Source organism: Halichoeres trimaculatus, unplaced genomic scaffold (genome assembly GCF_033239565.1).
Source record: "Halichoeres trimaculatus isolate MK-OKI-2021-1 unplaced genomic scaffold, fHalTri1.1 fHalTri1_scaffold_10, whole genome shotgun sequence".
NCBI lineage: Eukaryota > Metazoa > Chordata > Actinopteri > Labriformes > Labridae > Halichoeres > Halichoeres trimaculatus.
In genome coordinates this window covers 4,596,265-4,619,613 of record NW_027437187.1, presented here as the reverse complement: position 1 = coordinate 4,619,613, position 23,349 = coordinate 4,596,265, and the positions used below count along the sequence as shown (strand labels likewise).

General features: G+C 43.2%; 1 protein-coding gene across 2 annotated transcripts in view; it reads right to left on the bottom strand.

The window, feature by feature from the left end:
- The window catches only part of tspan9a (tetraspanin 9a), a 351,198-nt gene that overhangs the window by 125,815 nt on the left and 202,034 nt on the right, over nt 1-23,349 (bottom strand). Inside the window, exon 3 of one of the 2 annotated variants that reach the window (XM_074677479.1) lies at nt 20,588-20,667. In XM_074677479.1, coding sequence (XP_074533580.1) covers nt 20,588-20,650 — 63 coding nt within the window. In that variant the 5' untranslated portion in view covers nt 20,651-20,667. Of the gene's footprint in view, nt 1-20,587; nt 21,690-23,349 lie in introns of those variants that run through there. The other variant, XM_074677477.1, reaches the window with a different exon arrangement.

The window sequence follows — 23,349 nt, the reverse complement described above, 5'->3', positions numbered from 1 at the left end:
TGCCTTTAATTTTGCATTGATTCTTTTTTTTTAAATTTTATTTATTTATTTATTTATTTATTTTTTGGCAGAAAGACAACAAACAAACCAATCCACAACTTAAGTGCAATTTCCAGTTCTTGATTTTTTTTTTTTTGGCAGAAAGACAACAAGCAAAGCAATCCTCAACTTAAGTGCTATTTCTACTTCTTGAATTAAAAAAAAAATAAAAAATAAAAAAAATAAAAAAATAAATAAAAAAACTTTCCAGTTGCAAGGTTAAGAACAGCTTTCATCCCTGTATTTGTTAATATACTGGTTTTGATTTTTTTTTTTTTTTTTTTTTTTTTTTTTGAAGATACGTAGTGTTTTGGTTTCTTTAGAGTCTGCTTCCGGGTTATTCCATACCGTGACACCTTTAACTTTAATACTGGGCTTTAGCTGAAATACTTCATATAGCTTTATCAAGAAGAAGTACACTGTCAGTTCCAACAGATCACTCTGTGTGGTCAGTATTTATCATTGCTGTGATTGCTATGTCTTTCTTTGAGCCAACAGGTTCAGCTTAGCTTGTGATGTCTGGATCCAACTCAGACTGGAGCCACACTGTCCCTGTTTACAGATAACTTTAAGGCCAAATGCAGGTTTGTGACTATTATAGAGACAATTTGATCTTACAATTACTATCACCACCCATGCATCATACATGCAAGTTTATCATGTCTGTGCTTTGAATTACCAATTTAAAGATGTCTATCTGGATCTTTATCTATATCCATATTCAGAGCATGCCTCAGCTACTATACATCAGCAGCATCATGTCAATGCCCATCAAGGATGTTTACCTGCTTCATTCCCTCTGATAGGAAGAGATGGAGGCACGTCATCTGTATAATGCACAGTCATTGCTAATTCCCCTGCCACTATGAAACACATCACTGCTAATGCAGCTGCACTATGTATGTTGGATCTGCTACATGTGTAAACACCACAGGAGAGTGCATACAGCATTAGCTCTGCTCCGTGTACATGAGTTCTCAACACTTCCAGACAGAGTTTGATACATAATGAATGAATCAATGAATAAGTGAAGGAGGCCGTTCATGATATGGTTAATAAGCTTAATCACTCTCATAAGCTCAGCATGGAATTACAGAATTTTAAAAGCCTGTGTGGGTTTGGGATGAATAATGCAGAAAATGAACCTAAACTGTGCTGTATGTTCTGAACACTGATAATCAGGCAGGGGAGTTGAGAGCAGCCGAAAGGAAACAGCAACTTACTAATTTAGGAGGAGTTAAGTCTTCAGTCTAACGGTTTGTCTCCAGGCACACCTGAGCTCATCTGCCTTTCTGAAGGATAAACATCACTGGAGCTGTCGAGAGTGGCCGCTGGGTATTTCAATAATGCCAATTACTCCAAACGTATGTATGTGTTGTATAAGAGTGAGTACAAACTGGAAACCTTGTCTGTGCTGATGTTTATGAGTGAGTTAATTCTGTGTCTTTATTTTATGAGGCAGAGTTTACAGAGCTGGATTCCCCACAAAGTTTCCTGCTCCTGTCAGGCTCGTGTCTGCATAATTTTGAACGTAAATCATGGAGAAAACGCTCGCTCTGTCAACCGATTGATGATACGTGTTTTCTGTCAGCTGTTTTATGCTGTAAGAAGATACGCAGCAGGCTGGAAGACACGTTGCAAAGCCAGCGTTTGCTAGCTTCACTAAAGGAAGGATAAATATACACTCCCTTTGTTAACACCAAATAAAAACCTACATTCTTCTTCTTCTTCTACTACTCCAGTTTCTAAAGAGAACTGATATTTGAAAAGATAATCCTTCCTCTGGATTGGAGCTGTTGTCAAGTTGTAATAGGAAGGACACTGCAGCCATGTTTATCTGGCTGATACTGGAGAAAGAGTCTGCCGAGTCTGCAAACCACTGAGATACTGCAGTGTGTTTATGACTGCTAAACCAATGGTATATCAACTACTGCATAGGTAATACACTGTACTGTTGCACTGTTGTGTGCTGATAAATTCATGTTGTCAGATAAGTCAGTTTTGATTTATGAGAAAGCCTTTTTGAGATTATTTTTTGGCTTATAACCTTTATTTTGATAGGACAGGTAGGGAGAGACAGGAAATGTAGGGGAGGACAAATATCAAACTATGTTGGGCCCAGGGATCATTCCTATGACCAGTATACAAAGAAGGACTGGGGCCAAGTAACCTTTTTAAGAGAAAAATGTCCTGATAACCTACTTTATTAAGTACACATGTTCAACTAAGATTAACACAATTATCTAATCAGCCAATCACATGGCAGCCACTCAGTGCATTTAGTCATGTGGACATGTTGAAGACAAGCTGCCAAAGTTCAAACCAAGCATCAGAATGGGGGAAGAAAGGTGATTTAAAAGACTTTGACCGTGGCATTTGACAAACTGCTGATCTATTGGGATTTTGACCCACAACCATCTTTAGGGTTTACAGAGAATGGTCCCAAAAAGAGAAAATATCCAGTGAGCAGCAGTTGTCTGGGAGTAATAAGACAACAGTAACTCACATAACCACTGGTTACAACCAAGGTCTGCAGAAGAGCATCTCTGAACACACAACACGTCCAACCTTGAAGCAGATGGGCTACAGCAGCAGAAGACCACACCGGGTGACCCTCCTGTTAGCTAAGAACTGAGGCCACACATATTTTTTATACATAAAGGCCTGTTGTCCACACAAAACCGCAGTTTTACATCACTGAAAACAATGTTTTGCGAAAACTCTGACCAAAGCCAAGAATTAGGAAAGCTCTGGTTTCATGGTTTCGTGTAGACGCCAGAAAAGTTTTTGGCTCTGAAGTGCCACTGCTGAATTACAGGGGTTCATCCTGAGTAGGTGGCACAGGTTTCACACCCAAAAAACACAGCAGAATATGGGTCTGAAAGTATTTTTTAAAAACAAACAAGTGGGCGATACTTGTTTTTGAATATACCAGGCTACGTGTGGTCAAGGCCCAAGGCTACAATCCACATGGGTTCACCAGAACTGGATCACAGGAGACTGAAAAACATTGCCTGGTCTGATGAGTCTGGATTTCTGATCCACATTCAGATGATTGGCTCAGGATTTGGAGGAAAGCATGGATCCATCCACCACCTCCGCCTGGTTTAAAGTCCACAGCCTACCTGAGTATTGTTGCTGACCATGTCCATCCCTTTATGAGCACAGTGTACCCATCTTCTGATGGCTACTTCCAGCAGGATAACGCTCCATGTCATAAAGCTGGAATCATCTCAGACTGGTTTCTTCAACATGACAATGAGTTCCCTGTACTCAAATGGCCTCTACAGTCCCCAGATCTCAATCCAATAGAGCAGTGTTTCCCAGTCCTGGTCCTGGGGACCCCCTGCCCTGCATGTTTTAGAGGTTACCCCACTCCAGCACACCTGATTCAAATGAATGGCTCGTTATCAGGCTCCAGCAGAGCTTGATGACGAGCTGATCATTTGAATCAGGTGTGTTGGAGTCGGGAACATAAAAAAAACATGCAGGGCAGGGGGTCCCCAGGACCAGGATTGGGAAACACTGCAATAGAGCACCATTGGGATGTGGTGGAACGAGAGATTCTCATCATGGATGTAAAGCTCACTGAAGTGAACATCTTGTTTGTAAAGGTTAGATAGCACCACATTTTCATTTTGAGTGACAAACTATATGTGTAAAGTACCCTTTATGGCTTGCAAGGCAGTAGTGTGGGAAAATGACTGAGCGCACTGTTAAAAGGTACCCTGCAAGGCAGTGTGGGAAGTGGAGCTGAGTTTACAGTTGCATTGTACCCTGTTCCTTCTAACAGATACTGAAGTGTGGGAAAACAGTAGAATTGACACTTAGATGTATGTTGTACACCTCATCTCATTTCCAACAAGATAAATAAGGCTTTACAGGATATGTTTTTTAGGCAGCTAAAACCATGCCATGTGTATATTTAACATTTTGAGCATTTTGATTGTGTCTCTCTATCACTGATGTTTAGACACAGAAGGGTCAGCTTTCTCACAGACTGACTAAATTCTACCCCCTCATTTGTAACCTCATTTATTGTGACCTCTGTCTTCACTTCTGTGCTGTAGCTAGTTGCTGAAAAGTTGCCAGCAGCTATTAGCGGACCAACCTGGTGGTAGTTAACTTGATAGGGGTTGGTTATATTAGCTTATTCAGGGATCACCTGCACGTGTCGCCCCTGTGAGGTGAAGTCATGCTGCTGTGTCTGCACATTCATCCACTGAAAGATTAGACAGTGATGTCACCGTCTTACCCTGGTACTGGAGCACATCCGTGTGCTGGCTGTGCCTGAATACTAATGTAGGAAACTGTAGCTTGTGTGGATGAAACTGCTCTGCATGATCAATACAAATTTAATCTAAGTTGCTCAAAAACTATTCACATCAGGAAACAAGCTTCTCATACGTTCAGTCAAACTAGTGCATCTGTTTGTAATGTTGTTTCCAGCTAACACTGAGAGTCAGGTTCAGCCTTGGTGTCAGGCCTTTTGGCTGCTGTAATCTGAAGGACAGCTGTACAGTCGTAGTGACTCAACCAGGACACATCACACCGAGCACTCCTGAAGTCCCATTTGATCAGAGGTGAGTTCTCTCTTAATTAAAACTTTAATCAGCATTGACCTGATAAGAACATGTAATTAATGATGTGCAGCAAACGCTAGGCTCAGTGCTGGCTATTCATCAACCAAAGACTTGTCACCTTGCAAAAAAAAAAAAAAAAAAAAGTCAGGGAAACAGCAGGGAATTCACACTCAATATGTGAATCACAGTCTCAATGGCTTTGACTGAATTTGTCTTTTTCCTCAAAGACCCAAAATGATTTTCAGGTTTCTTCCCTGGAGTAAACATTGCTGATGCCAGGAGTAGAGGGAGTCAGATTTAGGAGTGACTCACCTCGGAGGGAGCTGTCATCAAACATCAATGTGTTTACCTCTCCTGCTCTTGGGAAGCGGTCCCTACCCTCCCTCTCTTTATGCTTCGTTTCTCCCCGCCCAGGAGGAGCACAGCGTTTTCGGTCTGCCGGTCTGTCCTCTCAGAAGGGGACTGGGGAGAAAAATCTGGCCGAGCCCATCTGTCTCTGCTCACTTGTAAACCGAGCTCAAGAAAAGACCCTGCAAACAGCGCGAGCAAGCTGCCGTCATGATGGAGAGCCAAAATGACAATGAGCAGACCACGGAGGAGTTGAAATGTGTATGAAATGGAGGGGGCATTAATGGGCTGACCCCAAACAAGCTGCTGAGCCCTTTTCTGAAATCATCAGTGGTCAAAACACGGGAGGAGGATTTGTGTCTGCATACTGCGCTGATGAGAGCGTACACAGGCTGAAGGTGTATTTAATCATTTCTCAGGGCTCACTGTGGATGAATGAGATCATTCACTGATGGTGGCAATGACCCCATAATCGACTCCTCAGATTATCTCCCTTCTCTAACCCCTCTCTGCCCACTCCCAGCTCCACTCTGACTCACTCTTTTGTATTCAGCTACAATCCCAAGTCAGCCATTACTGAAGCCTGGGTGGCTTAATAAGAGAAATGGAGACATCTGTGCAGGAAAAATGACTACTGACAAAGACTGCTGATGACACATGGCAAGTCCCTGCACCAATTTCTCACTTTATCTGATCTTTAATTAAGGATTTCCATCAACAGAGCATGCACATAATCAAACACAGTAACAATAAATGAAAACACTCCTCAAAGTCAAACAAACTGGAGTGTGAAAGAACAGTCACTGAATACATTAGATTGATATTTACGTATACATATCCGTAGCGGTATTGAGAAAAATTGATTGCATCCCAAAACAACAAGCAGTGGCTGCTCCACTATTGGTGGTATAAAAATCCATGGAGGTTTATGCCATCTGTTATCTATGGCGCCATAATCATTATTTATAGCAGATCCTTTGCAGCCATGGGCACAGATTCAATATACCCTCTCAAGTTTTGAGGGTATCTTGATGCCACAGTATGTCCTGATGTTCTGACACTTCACTTCCTGCCCAATGACTGTAAATAGAGTGGACAGTGTGGCTCCGCCATTTACCATTGTACTGTTTTGAAGCTAAAATTCCCCCGTCACAGGCGCAACTATTGGCAGCCAGAGTCTGCGCAGTAGAGGCTATGAGAGAACCTGAGTGGAGCTGGGAGACAAAAATAATATATATATTTTTTCTTTTGAGAGTCTAATCACTTCTTGACTCTACCTCCTGAGAAAGATTTCTACGAGGTGTATTAATTTTTTAAAGTTTGACCAGAGCTCATCTGGGATGAATAGGGAAATGGAATTTTTGACCTATACTGCAACCAGCCACTAGGAGGAGCAGTTTTTTGTGGCAACTTCCCTTCGAGCCGAGCAAGATTACGTCCATTTTTTTTAACAGTCTATGGTCCTGCCTCACTGTAGCTGAGCAGCACAGTCTGAACCACAACATGGTAGGTAACTCTAACACAGCGTTGGGAATTACAGCCTAAAAACTAACAGCATTACTAATGATGTTGCTAATGTTAATTTTTCCAGTAACGGGTAATCTAACAAATTACTATTTCAAACATTCTAACCCCGTTCCTGTTACCAACAGTAAAATGATAACTAATTACTATCTGAACTGGCTTGCTCAGCCAGGAACAAGAGAGGAGCTGCAAATAAAATGTGGGGAAAAGTGTTAGACACACAAGTAATGATTAGAGCTATCATGTTGACTCGTCTTTAACAAAGAACCGATGCTAAAGTCAACTTTTCATTTACAAATATCACACAGCTACCTGTGAGCGTCTGTGTAACCTGCAGTCAGGGAGGATCTCCTGCAGCGTCTTTGGATCAAACCAACTCCAGGGAGAGGGGTGGATGCTTTTCTAGGTTTGAATATAAGGCATGTAAGTAGCCGACTTGTTTTGACTTTAAAAAATATTTGAGATAACGGGACCAGACTTAAAAATAAGGGGTTAATCTGGAGAAACTACAAGTCGGGAGTGGAGCAAGAGACAGGGTTGAAAAGCAGGAGAATCCCTCCTAAACCAGGAGAGTTGGCAGGTCTATCTGACCTGGATCACTCAGCCAGACACAGGACAAGACAGGAGCTGTCTGTGGGGTTAAAACTGGTGTTTTCAGGATGGGAGTATTCAGACACCACTTCAACGTCAGAGATGAAAAAATCAAGAACAGACATGTGAACATTATGGCCCAGAGCAAAACCTTCACAAAAAACTGAATCCTTCCGCAAAATGATGATTTTAAAAAAAGTAATGCAATAATTACTTTCCCTGGTAATCACATTTATGAAGGAGTAATTCAGTTACTAATTCATTTACTTTTTTGGTAAAAAATGAGTAACAATAACTTTCCCAACACTGCTCAAATGTGATGTGATTGGTCTGGCGACAGACATTTTTCTTGCGTTTCTGTCGAGCCTCGCTGTGAACTGGATTGACTCCTTTATGTTCCAGTTTTGGAGGAGTCAGGTGGGTTTAACTTGTAATCTGGTTTGTGGCGTAATAAATATTTGAATGAAAGGAGAAAAACAGTAGATAGTCACGTCTGATATTTCCATTGGTAGTCTCACACCATCTCATCACGATCAAGGGGGCCTCACACCGGAGAGCATGTAAAATAGATTAGATAACTTTAACATCGAAACTAGCTGGACTATTTTATTATTTACTCGTTCATTTCTGTGTTCTACGGTTCCCAAGTAGCGAGTAAAGCTACAATACGTTTTGCCATTTAAGTTTAGGTGTCATGAAGGTGCAAGACATTACACAGCTGTGAACACACACATTTCCAAAGCTCTAGATGTTTCATTTTTTTCAAGTTAAAACAACAACAAAGTAACAAGAACACCCCACAGAAAGTGCTTTGAGTTATTCAGTTAAAGATAAGTAATTCAGCAACTGACTGCTTTTTTAGTGGTGCATAATTTGGGGTTATTTTCAAATGGAAAACCAAGATTTAGAATTGAGAATCGAGACTCTTTGATGATTAAAAACGGTTGGTAATTACATTGGGACCTCAAAATCGAATCATATTGGGAAATCAGTCGGGTTAACCACCTCTACCAATCAGCTGCTTCTCCATATGAACACAGCCTTAGACATTATATAAACAGTTATATAAGGTAAAGTGATTGACTAGTAGAAAATAGATTTTAGCTTTCTTTATTTTAGATGATTCACATTTGACGACAAAGCAACTCATGAAGCTTTAACCACATCATTCATCAGTTCTGACACCTTCACCGTATGGATCCAGGATTTCTTTAATAAAACCATCAAGTCTTGACTAAAGTGTAAGATCTGAGACATCCCTCTGTGCCCTAGATAAAAACCAAAGTGATGGAACGAGGCTGGTTTTACAAACTCCCCTTTTATATAAGACTCTGCATGCTGCAGGCAGCCAGACTGCTTCACATTTGCACTTTTCAGAAGAAATAAACCTGTGATATCTTGTAAAACAGAGCAGATACCTACAGCAAGCGCTCTTTCATGTCTGGCAATAAGACCGGCGCTTGCAAATTGGTGTAAAATAAACAAGCAGAACCATTTGCTTAAGCCCTGTGATAAGGCTCCAGCAAAGTCAAAGGGACAGTTTAAAAGTGGCTGCTGATAAGACGGAGGATGAATCTGCATGCAGGAAGAAAGGTAATAATCCACGTTAGATTTACAAAATCTGTCAGCCACTCAGTTATCCTGTGAGTGGAGCAGTGAAGGATCTCGACGAGTAACTGCATTTTCCTCTTCAGGGGAAATATTACAGCTGGTTGTGAGCACACCTCGTGCACATCAAATAAGAGTGAAGCTCAAATTGGATCAGACATAACCAGAGCACTGCAACAACCTGCTCTGACGAAGATCTGGGTCTAGCTCTGAAAACAACAAAGCATGCATCCATTTCAAGACACAACAAACTGTAATGCAGAGCCTGATAGTGTACAGTATGTTGCATATTATGTTAAATTTCCCCATCAAAAATAGCAATAAAAACATGCCTGGCAATAAAATCATCCAGTCAGTACACGCACTGATGCATTTACGTCTAAGAAGCTACAATATGTCGCATTTTATGGCTGAGTTATAACGCAGCAGTCGTCTTCTGTGGTTCGGTTAAATAAATCAATAGAAGCTGGGATGTTTGGGGCATAAATCTGTCTCTCATTTGTCATGGCTAACAACGTGGACGAGTGTGTGCCTCCATGCGTGTTGCAGCCCTGCTGGAGATGTGTCCTGGGCTCATTACCATTCAAGCAGAGACTGCCTGAGTCCCTGACCCAAATTCAAGATGGCACATGTAAAATAAACGGATCCAGAGTCAATCTGTTACCCATGGTTTGGATGCGTTGTGCAGCAGCGGTTCTGGTTATCGAGATGTTGTTGAGAGAAAGGGGAGGACATAGATGAGTGGAAACAAGCTCCCCAGGAAGCTTTGTGGGTGGGTTGAGTGGGTTCACGGTGTGAAGAAGAATAAGAGTGGATTGAATCAATTGAAGGAGTGACCCTGGGGAACCCAGCACTGATGCACCCTCAGTCTGCAGCTGATAACCTCAAGAAAACTCATAGTGGTCCCTCAACCTTTAAGCTTTTCTACTGATGGACTAAATTACACCTTCCAGTAGGACTTCCAGGAAATCTGCATTTACACATGAATGTTTGAGCAGCTTGAGGAATATAACATTATAAAAGACTGTTTGCACAGCTCATGACTCAGCTCTTAAGCACATATCATATATTGTTAATGAAACATGATAGATCACCTAAAAGGAGTCAGGTCTGCTCTCTGAAGACACAGAGAACGATACTCTCTGAGCCTCCTCGGAGAGGCTGGGGGTGGAGACGAGCTGGGAAACATTGATTTCACCATAATTTGCCTTCAGGTGTCAGAAAAAATGCTGAGTAGCTGAACAGGCAAGCTGTTCTAAATTTCGACATTAATTCACCGCTTAGGTGCAGATTAGCATTGATTGGTCTTCCTGGAAGACGACGACAGATGCTAGGTTAGTCGCTCCTGCAGCACCAGGACACATTTCTCATCTGTATCGTGTGTTCATGCTTTACTGTATTACTGAGATGTCCTCACTGCCACTGTTGTGGAGAAAAATACACATTTGACGCTTATATTTATTGAAGGTTCTGTGTAATGTGTTGCATCAAATTATTTATTCTAGGCCTGGGCGGATAAAAAAATTTGCTGGAGGATATATTATCCTACAATTATTGGTGATAAACATTACTGACAATATTTTGAGACCAAATTAACCACCAATATAAAATTATGTATCATAATAATGCAATACACCCTTTCAAATGTAATAAATTGTTATTTCTCATCAGTATTTTTCACTATTGTAATGATATACCAATAACTTTCAAATGCACTAAATAAACAAAAAACAAAAGTAAAATGGGCTCTCAGTCAAAAAATTACAATGTAGCAAACTTCACTCCCTGTGTCCATAAATTCTCATAATCCAGGTCAGAGTTAATCTGAACGCTCCAAACCCGGAAAACTGGACTGTTCAGAATTTGTGAAGACGTTCCCTTTTGTAACATATGTTTACCTTTAAGGCTTACTTTAGCATGAATGTAAGGATAACAAAGGAAGAGACAGCTAATGAAATAAGAAGATTCTGATTCAGTTTCTGAACTCCTGCAGGTCCATCTTGCCAGGCTCCAATGACCAACGATTTCACTCGGCTAAATTCTGACCGGCCTAATCAGGAAAGAGAGGCGGGAGCTGTGGGAGCAGACGTGATGTCAGCAGACTTTCGTACTTGTCAGCGTTCCTTTGATTCTTAAGTTAAATTTATAAAAACGGAAGCTGTCGTCTAACGCCTTTTTCACAGCTGATTCAGTAGTTGTTCATCTATTGTTTCTTAGAAGGGTCATACCGTGGCTTGATGTGGATTGGTCAGAGGTGAGTGTGTTAGTCAGAATGGTCATCCAATCAACAGCTGCAGATTTTTTTTAAAGTCCCGCCTCTGAAAACAAATCGGAAGAGCTGCTACCCAGATGGACTAGTGAAATATTTCTATGGTGGATATATGAAACTGTCTGTCTGGCGTGTCAGGTCTATCAAATGCGCAGTCTTATGCATACACTTCCTGATTCATGCTGAATCCAGGAACATGATTGGTTAATAAGCTTATCGCAAGACCTGCAAATAGCGTGAGATCTAATGTAGAAGAATTAATACAGAATTTGAGAACAAATAAATAAAGTAGAATCAAAGAACCGGCAATACCACAACTCAATCTTACCATGCACATTCACTTTTACAATGTATGCAAAATAGTGACCTTGGTTACACTCTCATCCATGAGGCTTCATCATCCTCATCATCTTCATCTCAAACTATAAACAGTCCAGTTGTCTCAGTTTGAAGCATTCAGTATACACTTTCTGTGAGCGACACCATTTTTCTCTGTTCTGTTTGTATTAACTTTGTGGATTGTTGGAGTGTTAACTGTCAGGATGAAGACTCTGCATCTGCAGGAGCAGTTTCTTCTCCAGCTCAGAAAACTGGGTCGGGTGGTTGTGTTCAAGTTCATTGGCATGCAAGTTTGTTGTGTTGCCTTTTTTTTGTTGCTGCACACTGGCTCTTCTGTGTTGATGATCTCACCTCTGTCTTTCAGTTTGAAGCTGAAATATTTCTACACTGGAGCCGAGATGTTTCACTTTACAATAATCTTTTACCTCCTATTTTCTTTTACACTCACAAGCTCATGAGGCTCACTTGCTGCACTCTGTGTGTTTACGCTAGCCTGATGCTAACAGCCCCACCTCCCCCTGAGACAAAGATTGTGGATGACTGACAAGAGGGTTCACTCTGTTCATTCTGCTACAGGTGCACTGCTTGCTGAAAGTGATGCACAGAGTGAACCCTCTTGACATCCAGCCTCTTTGGAAGCGAGAGACGAGGAAAAAATGCAAATAGCGATATATCGTGGTCGGCAAAATTATCAAATTCATTTCATTCATTTATTTACTTACTAATCGACTTTATTTATTGACTGTCATCCCAGGTCTAATTAATTAATCTCTCTTTGTACTGAACTGACCTCTGGGACCACAGAGTAAAATTAAGACAGGCTTTTCTGCATCTCTGTAAAGGGCTAACAAAGGAGCATGGAGGTGCCGCACAATCAGAAGAATTTGTCACAGTACGAGGCTTTGGGAGCACTTCAAAAGCTCCAGTTGATCAAATCACAGAGCTCTGCGTGTCTGTTTCACTGGCTGGCGGCTTTACTGAATCCCTACAAGTCCACAGGCGCTCCAAAGTGTCACTACATGATATGTGAAATCTTCAAAGGAAGACCAAAAAGCTGCAGTAATTACACTCATTTCCTGACGTCTCCATTTGGCCGACCTACTGTATTTTTTGAGCAACAGTTTGCTTGATAACACCAATCACTCCTCGGCGAATTGAATTCTGCTCTGAAATGTGAAAACATGCAGCTGTGAGGCTGCACAGAAAAGCTCGATTTTCCCTTTCTGGGCGCAAGCACTGCTTGGGCTGCTCTCTTCTTTATACACACATCTTATATCTTAAAGAGGAATGCATAGGATCTTGATCACTCAATATTGGATATTTCCTCCTTCTCTGTTCAGCTAAAAGCCTGTTATTGACAACACAACACAACACAACACCACACCACACAGAGGCTGCTTTTCCTTTTTGCCCGAGGTACACACTTTGGCACATAGTCATTAAAAAGGATCCTGCTGATGTATGCAGAACTAATGACACCCTTTCTTTCTATTCCTTGTCTCTTCTCTGAACTCTTCTGGCCTATATTTAGAAAATCTAGATCTTTCTTCATGTGCTGGAGCAAAGAAATGAAGACGAGGTGCAGCAGAGTCGAAGCTGAAGATATATCTAACTGACGAAAGCATGGATTGGTCACGTTTGGCAGGGACTGTTTCTTTAAATAGAAAAGAGTGAACCTAAAGAGACAGAACCTGGAGTGAAATATGAATGAGGGAGGAGAAATGTGAAAGGTCCTCTAGGAAATAGCATCAGACTTTCACAGGGTAGTCCACATCCACTGCACAAGTTGTGAACTCATTGAAAAACGTCCGAGCTCTTGATTCCTCTTGAGTGTCATAATCAGCCCCTTTCACAAAACTGAACTCATCAGAACTCATCGTTCAGCGAGTGTCGAGTGCTGAGGGATGAAAGGAGAGACTATGCAAAAAGCAACACCCACCCACTCCCCCACCCACTGCGCCCAAGCAAAAAGTGCACCTCCACTTCTCTTGGTCTATTACCTCGACCCCCTAGAGTGAAACACAGCAGCTCTGTATCCCAGTTGATCTGCAACATGAGCTAATGAGCTCAGAGGCACTGCACAACACGGCTGGGAAATCGAAGCAGCCAAAGAGACGTGTAAATTAGAGAGATCTCCCCTGACAATGTGCCGGACACAGGCAGGCATATGGAGATATTTACCAAACAGGTTAGCCAATCCGAGTCCAGGCCCTGGGGACTGTGGGGACGCTAATTACAAGGCTCCAAAGGAAAAGAAGAACTGAACCAGAATTCAAAGAAGAGTTTGTGGACTGTGCTTGAAATGGATGATTCAGAGAACAAACTTTATTACCTGAAATTGGTTGTATTGACCACGGATTGAATGTGCTGACTGCCTCTCCTTTCACAGCTAGGGGCGGAAAATTCAGTTGGACAGACCGGCCGAGGTTGATGCAGCATCCTGCCATTTCAATCTCAAAGCCAATTCAAGAGCCAGCCTTTCACGGTGGATTGATGGGATTAAATACATGTGACAGCGCAGCACATACAGCTTGTTTCATCATCTCACAGGGCGCACTCAAGCCTCATCTATTTCCCCGATCCTTGTTTCACCTGGCAGTGACTGATGGACTTCAGCTGTGCCTCTTGTGAGAAAGACGGAGAAAAGGAAAGTTTGCGACGATACATCCTCCCTGAGTCATAAAACACGACTGAACTTTTCATGTGCCGATGCGAGGAATGAAGAACAGGCAAAGTGCTTCAACTTCTCAGATCCAATTCCTGGGGGAGGGGGGCAGCGTGTGAGAAACGTTTTATGGGATTCCACTGAACCAGACACAGACACTCAAACACACACCACTAAAAAAAGACACTCCGAGTTAGTCAATAGCTCTAACATTTGAAACCTTAAATGTCAAATTCAGTGATTAAATCAATGTGGAATCTAATCTTCTGTCACTTTGGACCAAGGGGTGTATAAATCCTGCAGCAATCCCTCAAGTAAGCAGCAGAATTCATGAATGTTAAACACATTTGTTTTTGCTCCTCTAACAAAGACGCTGCTTTGATACCACCACCTCGCTTTCACTTGTAGGACAAGGGTTGCTGAGCAAGCACTTTTCTTTACAACAGGAATATCAAATGAGCTTTGGGCTGTTTATGTGTCAAATTAAGGGCAAAGCCTGGATGTGTCCATTTGGCCACCATACATCCTGTCTCCATATAGAGAATACCTCACTTTTAATACTTTATTTATGGCTTTTCATGTATAATCATGTAAAATCAAGCACTCAGAGGACTCAGTCCTCCACCAAGCATATTGTCCTACTTTAATGTTATACTCCCTTTCAGCAGACTGTCTGCTACAATTTGGTGTTAGTTGCAGGTTTGTACAATAATTTGTTTCCTGACAGTGTTGAAAATGATGATGACCAAGTACATATTTCATATTCTGGATCTTAGTATTCTGAATATTGCCAGGATCTGGATCCTACTTTTACATCTGTCAGAAATGATGGTGACCTTGTCTTGTCTTGTTTTGCAAAGCAATCTGACCATTTATGGTGGAGTTATATACACACATGGTGAAAACAGCCCTATCTCACAATGATAAAGAATCCTTTAGGAAAGCCCTGGATCCAGACGGTGATCCAGATCACCTCCAAAATTTAATCACTTCTTCCTTATCCCATTGTGAAGATTTCCTGAAAGTTTCATTAAGATCTGTCTATCATCTTTTGAGTTACAATGTTCACAGATAAACAAGCAAACAGACAAACTCTACAAAAAACATCACCTACTTGGCAGAGGTAAATTTAAATAGGAATCTTGGTCCACACATGAACACAAGAGTCCAGAAGAGGGCCATATAGTCAGAGATGTCAAGGAGGGTCGAAGGATGATAGTTTAAAGCAGCAGGTATTGGATATAATACAAGGGGATACAGTTCAGTTCAGTTAGTCCTGAGGTTGCTGCCTGTCCCTCTGGATATAACCAATAAAAGAGCCCAAAATGTCCAGGAACCTGTGGCAAGTGTCCGATAGAGCAGTCATTCCCAAAGTCTGGGTTCTGACCCAAAGGTGGGTCGCCAGAAATTTTTTATGGGTCACTTAATTCGTTTTTAAAATGTTTACACGAAATTCATGCTTTCCTTTACCAGATGAGAAGTCAGAAGTCTACCCTTGCCGATTTCTTTACTGATGATTGGCTTCTCACACTGTCATAGCTTGTTATGTTTTCATTGTGAAGGGTCACCACTGCATTGTTTACTGTAACTGCAAACATGTAACTGTTTTTCAAAAGTCTGAAGCCATGAGCTGATGCTTCTCAAACAACCAAAGCCAAACCAACGCATGTTTCTTACTGTTTTACAGCACTCAGAGGAAAACGCTGTGACTGTGTCACCATCACACATATGAAAGAGCTGACCCACTGACTACTTTGACCAGGGATGTCAAACTCGTGCCATGGAGGGCTGAGAGGCTGCGGATTTTCGTTCCAACCAAAAAGTCCACCTGCTGATTTCACTGATTACCTCACCATCAAGCAGAGAGCAGGGACTAATCAGTGAAATTAGCTGGTGGAGTTTCTGGTTGGAACAAAAACTTGCAGCCTCTTGGCCCTACATGGCAAAGGTTTGACACCTGGGACTTAGACCGTTAGGTTCCAAAAGAAAGACTTGAAGTCAGATTCAAAACCTGTTTGAGTTTGAAAGTCCAAAGTCACTGCTGGATCTTGGATAGGCACCAGCTGCTGAAACAAGGCTGTGACAGCTTGTTACAGCTGTACAGTGACATCAAGCTAAAAAAAAAAAAAGGCATGTAACCTTGATTCTGGATGAACATCACATCTTAATATCTTGTCCTGAATATCACATGACTCAGATACAACTCTGAAAAGCTAGCAGGCTAACCCATCACTATAAAATTGCAAGTATTTTCAGAGTGTAAGCCTAACACGGCTGTAATGCATTCATCAAATATGTTAGGCCTGTTAGCTGGTACAAAAGATGTAACATGATGCAGAAACATGATTAAAGAACCCTTTTTTATCTTTGCACAGTTATCCTGTCACTTGATTTACAGATTGGACATATTTCGGATTGGGTCGCTGTGGCTTGTTCCTCCAAAAAAGTGGGTCACCTGAAAAAAGTTTGGCAAACACAGGGATAGAGTATACCGGATCTCCTCCAAATATATACAAGAAACCATGTCATTCAACCACTTTTTGTAACATGGAGGAGAAATCGGTTCCTACTCTCTCAAAATAACCTGTTTTGCAACAACCATACCAAACATGCGGGTTTGTTGAAGTGGTAAGGAAAGGGTGAGAAAAAATTGAGCAGCCAAGTATTAGACTGTCAGGAATCAGCTGTATAGCATATAAATCACTGCACAAATGAAAAATGTCATCCCCAAAACTCCTGAGCTTAAGGCAGCACCTCAAGATCCCGTCAGCAGATCTACATTTATCACAAGTAGGAGAGACAGAGAGACTTGGAAAATTGTAATCAATGATCGACTTAAAGGTGAACAAGTTGAAGTCTAGCACTTATTGAGCAGGTTGAGAATACCTCACTTTTGGCATCCTCTGCTGAGTATGAACCCCCCTTGTTTCATCGTCCGGTATCCCAGACGAGATAAATAAGTGCAGCAGAGGACAATAAATTGAATGCTGAATGGAAGAGATTAGCAGAGGTGGCTGCGGGGACACACCGCAGAGTAAGAGGCTGAAATCCTTGCTCCGAGCAAGAACACTAACACTGATATCCTCACAAGGCTGACACCAATAGGGCTTAACATCAATCACCCTACCAAGCTGGCCGCCGTGTGTAAGGGAGGCAGAGCCAAACAGATTCCCCTTCCCACTGAACCACAGATTGTCACAGCACAAAGGCCATTTGATTGGATGATTGTTGGCTTCAGTGCAGAGCTGTCCGAGGGAGCCACGCTCTCAATCTTGACCGCACTACCCAGTAGTGGTCTAATCTGCCTGAAGATCCCCCTTCAGCTCAGACTCCTCTAATCCTTGGTAAGAAAGAGGAGCCAGATGGTCTTGAACAACTGCTGGGGGGCCTGAGGATGAGCGCATGTATTGAGATGCCTGGAGTGCCTGCTGCTGTTTACCTTGTGTTTCAAGTTACCACTGTAAGCTCTGTGGAGCGAGTGGTGTGTGGGTGGTGAGCATTCTTTCAAGGATGGCACTAAGCATGTGTATGCACAGCTAGTGCACTCACGCATGTGCAGCCGGAAAGAGGAGACTCCTGCTGTACCTGGTGCTGGATTACCTCAGCCCATCATTCCCCCTCCCGCTCTGAGATGAGATGTCAGAGCTTCAGAGGCAAACCTCGCCACCAGCTGTGGTAACCTTGTGATTCCTGGAGTGTCAGAGGTAGAGCAGCACAGTCCCAGGGGTGTCAGGATACAACATGTCTCTCACCCTCCCTCCTTGTGTCGCAGACTGATCAGACACCCCGTCCGGACCCCTCACTGACGAATGAACCCTTTAATCCCAGCTCCCCTAACCTTCAACCGGGCACACTGCTGCGCCCCAGTCCCGAGTGCCAGTCAGCCAGCTGCTGCTGAGCCTGGAGCTGTCACATGCTGACAGACAGATCCAGCCGCCACATGCTGAATCCTAACCCCTCTCTTTTCCCACGAGATGCTGATTAAACTGTCATTAAAATGATCCACTGGGGAGAGGAAAACAAGCATCAATCTGAGGGGAAGAGGGGAATATGCAGGTTGGGTGCTCATTAAGTGGACATTAAGGGAGTAAAAGTTCAATTACTGCATAGCAGGAGGTGGGCTGCAGTAGGAGAGCCTGTGGACTGCTTCCACGAGCCACTACGTAAATATATTCCTCACACATGATGACAGGAAAACTCCCACAATCCTGCTTTAAAGGACAGCTTATACGCACACAACAGTATGGTGGTAATGCATTTCCATGGGGTCCAACAAGAGACGCTTCAAGGGATCTGGAGGCCACCAGGCTTGAAATCCAAAGCCTCTTTTCCACCTCCCTATTAGTGGTGTGCAGCAGCCGGTTATTAGCTGTGAGGTTTGCTGCTGAAAAGGGTTAAGCGCAAATTGAGCCTGAAGAGAACCTTTGGAGGCAAACGCCTTGACACAAATCCCCTGAGACAACCTCTCAAGACGAGAACGGATAACGATGACCTCAGGACCTCTGCTAAAGGTTGACCTATACCTGTGCCCTCAGGCAGCCAGCTATCTATTAAATGAAGTGAGCCGGCTGCCTCTGATGACACACAGGTAACTGATGGTGTCACTGTGTTAATGTACAGTCTTGTAAGGCCTTCATCTATCACATGTGACTCACTGCTCAAGAAAGAGTAATGATGAGCTGTCATAATTCATCAATTCCTCATCAAATCATGATTAAGGGTTTGATTAAGCTTGAATAATATATTGTGCAAAGCTGTGCTAGAATGACTTCACTACAACAATCCAAAGCTGTGCTTTTTGTCCGTGGAGGCTGAGTTTTCTGCAGCAGCTGGCATCAGTGTTGTAAAAGCCGGGCATGTGTGTTTTGCTGTTTTTCTGACAGAACAGTGAGCTAACAGGTGTTGCTAACACTGCTGACTAGTTGGAGGTCTGACTTCCTCTGGGCTAATGAGCACCTGTCCCCCTGCAGCTCTGCATGTAAAGGGCAGCACTTCTTGGAGGTCACAACCCTTTCGAGCCACGTGTGTTCAATCGAGTTAAAGTAGCGTGGCGTGGGTTATTAGCCTCATCAAATCCCCAAACTTTGAAATCTCATCACCACTTGCAGAAAAGGAAATATCTCAAAGCAGAAGGAGACCAAAAATCCTTTTTTTTTTAATGATTCAGACATTGACATGATAATCTGTGTGCTGCTTGAGTTTTTATGTCCTTTCTTCAGACAGCAGAGATGTCAGATGCCCTCGCTTGCATGGCAGTCATGCTGATTGAGTTCACAAGAAGTGCTCTCATCAAATTAACCAATGACAGCTCAGCTTTCCTGACCCTTTCATTCCATTAAACAAACATTTACTTGAAGGCGAGGCACACTGAGTAGCCTCCGAGCCATTTTCACGTCTTTGCTGATCACTCACTCAGATGACTCTGTGGACTGGGGACTGATACGAGAGTGACATGGAGATGTTGCCCCGCAGCAGCAGAGATGCCCACAGCTTCAGGCCTGAGCCTGGCCTTTAGCACCTCTGACGATGAGATGGATATCTGCTTGTGTGGTGCATGTGTACGTGTGTGTGTTCATAATGCTGGCAGGCTCACAGCTGGGCTGCAGATAATGCCCACTCTGTCGCCTCCAAGTGTGCCCCAGTTAGCAGGGCTCACATCCCAGTGGCATGGTGGGCTGGAGTTGGTAGAGTCCCCCGTGCAGGGATGTTTTTACGCTTCACGCTCCACTGCATCTGCACAAAAGACTTGGCCTCATAACCCATAAGCCCTCTAATCCATTCTGTAAACAATCAAGGGATGCCCACTTTTAGTACAAATGCCCATGCACGGGTACACACCGGTGCTCCACACAATAGCCTGCTCTGTTTGTGAGCAAACAGCCTCATGGAGAGCGTTACAGTTTGCCTATTATCACTCTAATTACTCTAAATATTACAGACATTGAGCTAAATGCCTTGGTGCAGCAATTCATAACTTTAATTTCCTCTGTTATTGATCTGAGCTTTCCCCCAGAGTGAAGACATCTCATTAAAAGAGTGAATGATAGAACAGAGCACACAGTTCAGATCATCTCCTGCAGAACCACCGGAAACTCCTGATGACCACCCCTGCTGATGTCTCCCCTGAGTGCATATTGTGTTGCTCGTCAGTGTTACCGGACTGTTGAGGCAGATACTCTTTCACTCTTGCATGCCACGAGCTGAATTTCAACTGCATGCTCACTGTAAATCATAAACCACCCCAATGAGTGACCCTACTGAACCCATGTCCTCCCCCCTGCAGCCAAATACAAAAGGAGACCTGGTGCACTGCCACTGACTCTGTCATGACATCCAGGAATAGCAACATTCAGGGAGGAGAGGCACAAACAACCTGACGTAATAACTACATGCATGACTGCACAGTCAGCCTTCCCTTTGAAATAACATCCAGATCAACATTTATATAAACTTATCACTCACTGAGCCGACACATTTAGTAACACATGACTTACTGCAGCCACATTCACTCTGTCAGCATTTTGTTTCAAGTCCCATCCACACATTTTTGGAGCAAATTGTACGAGATTGATGTGAACAAGCATGATGGAAACACAGAAAATAGAAGAGAGATGCACTTACCCAGAAGATGAGATTGAAGGTGAACATCATATACTTCAAGCAGCAGAGGCAGCCTCTAGCCATGTTGCACTTCTTGAATTCTAAAAGGAACACAAAGGATAGATCCAGGTAAAAGACTACGTATTTGCTGCCTTTGGGTGAGCTGTACTTGTTGTTGGTCTTGTCTCCTGCGCCGGTGTCAGCTGCTGCCCCAGCCTGCGCCTGCTGTGCGTCTTTGCGCGGCCCCGTGGAGCCGTAGAATGCGCCGGCAGTGAAGCCGCGGCCCCCAAACGGGCGGCCAGACGTGGATGCTTGCGCAAAATCGGAATCCCGGCTGTCTACAGAAGGGCTACGGTGAATGGCTGACTCCTCACTACTGGACTTCTCCATGCTCTAGGGCTGCAGCTGCTGATGAAGAGCTCCCTGATGCACAGTCTACCATAGTCTCAGGGATAACAGGACAGAACAAATCACTCTCCAAATGTCCACAGCTTCACTCCCTGAAGCAAAATAGGTAAAAAGGAAAACCTCTCAGAAACACAACTATATCCACTTCACAGTCTTTAGTACTGAGGTGCACAGAGCTGCTCTGTCCAGGCACCTCTGCTCACTGCTGCTGTCTTCCTGTGGTAGTCCTGAAGTAGCTGTGCTCAAAGGTCCTGCGAGGAGCATTACCCACACCTTCTGACAGGACTGTCTCTCCAAGAAGAAGTTGCAGCACTCCTTCTATCCCCTCCTGTAATATCACTCTCCTCCTGTGCTGCTTATTACCAGCTGCTCCAGGAGAAAAGAGACCCCAGTGAGTCTCAGCTGCTCCTCTTCCACGATCTCTTGCTGACCTGGTAACTTTTCTGCCTGCCTCACTGTCCTCTCCTCCCTGCACTGCTCTGCTCCTTCTCTGTGCTCCTCTTCTCCCTGCGCTCTGATGCTCTCTCCTCTTCCTCACTCTGTCTCTTTCTGAGTGCGCCTGTCTTCTCTACTGTTCCATTCTGCGCTCAGCGGCTCAGTCCCCCGCACTGCCTGTGCTCTGCTCTCCCAATAGCAGCACTCTGACTGATGTGCTATTATCGGCAGACGCAACTAACGGGCATTCCCTATCTCCCAACAAGAGTAGTGCCCTCCTCCCCCTACTCTCTCTCTGCTTCTCTCCTTCTCTCCCTCTGCCTCTCAACCCCTCCTACTCCTGAGCAGCCAATGCAGCCGCTGCAGCCAAACCAGAGCTCCTCCCCTCCACTCCCTGCGTCTTAAATAAGCTCATCACTGTGCTTGCTCTGACTATACATGTTCAACAATTTCATCTTTGCTCTCAGGGGAATTAAGGGGCCGGGGATGAATTGAAGAGTTACACAGAAAGAAACAAACAAAGAGGAAAAAATGAAGTGTCAGGGGGGGACTGTAGATGTGGTAAAGTGCTGTGTGTGGAGTAGCAGGGTGTGTGTTTGAGATGGAAATTGCTGGCAGCCTCTTTCAAATGCAAAGCGGTGTCGCTGTCATACTGCTGGTGACACAAGAACCTGTGATTTCACACCAAAGTGACTCACACTGTTCACATCTGTAGCCCGTGACTTCAAGGATTATTGTAGCTCAAACAGACCCAGGTTACCTCTGACGGATGACGACTTATCACATGTTTCCCAAACATTAAGCAACTGTCACTAAAGTGATTACTGCATCTGATGTGGGTGGTGTCAACAGCCCTGAGCTTGGTCTCACTGTTGCTCTGTGTTGTTCATCATTGCATTGCATTCATGCATGTAAAGGGACCCAATCAACAGACAGTGATCAGGCTAGCGCTATCTGAGACACAGTGAGAGGATGGGGGCTTCAAGAAGCTTCTAGAGTCACATTCAGGGACCATACTGCAAAGGCTGGACAATTAATCAAATTGAAACTGACATAATAATGTAACAAATGCAATTATCAAATCGCAAAGGCTGCAATTAACAAGTTTCATGTTCACAGACCTGGAGGGAATAAAGTAACTTGTACTTGTTCTTCCTTAAGACCAGCAAAAGTCAATATGCTGTTTTTTTCTGGCGGAAACCCTGTGAGCCACATAGATCCATGTGTTCTTTTACTTTATAAAAAAGTGTATTTCACATGTTCACATATTTCAGTGATTTGCTCTTATTTACAGTTATACACTTAAATTTGTGTGAGATTCATAAAAGACGAAATTTATATTTATTTTGATAGTATTGTTCATTCTCGGCTTGTTCTGCAGTGCTTTGTTCCTTTCTCTAATTTTATCTAAGGCCTTTAATAATACATATATTGCACATCTACAAGGCTTCAAGTTGAATAAATTTGTCAATATTCTGCTGTGACTGCAATAGTTGAATAAAGATCGGCCTGGCCAATTATTGGGGCCAGTATTTGGCATTTTAGGGCATATCGGCATTGGTCTTTTTTTAATCGGATGGCCAATGTGAAACCAATTCCAAACTGTGATGTTTCGGCTCTGATGCAGCCACATTGCTGTCTGTAGTCACTTCTCAGTCCTCAGCACTGTCCCACCCACAGTACCATCTGATTGGTTACAAGCAGAGCCATGGCTCAGGTAACAGCTAGGGATGCGTACCTTTCACATTTGAAATGATACGGTAACAATTCCCGGTACATGGCAATCGGTACTGGTACTCAACGTTACTAATTTTCGGTACTTATGTGTATTTATGTAGTAAAAAATATCAATTTGTTTACAGATAAAATTTTAATTCTTTTCAATTTAACACTTTAATTCTTCAATATATAACCTTGCAATGCTGTGTTCATGTCCAGCA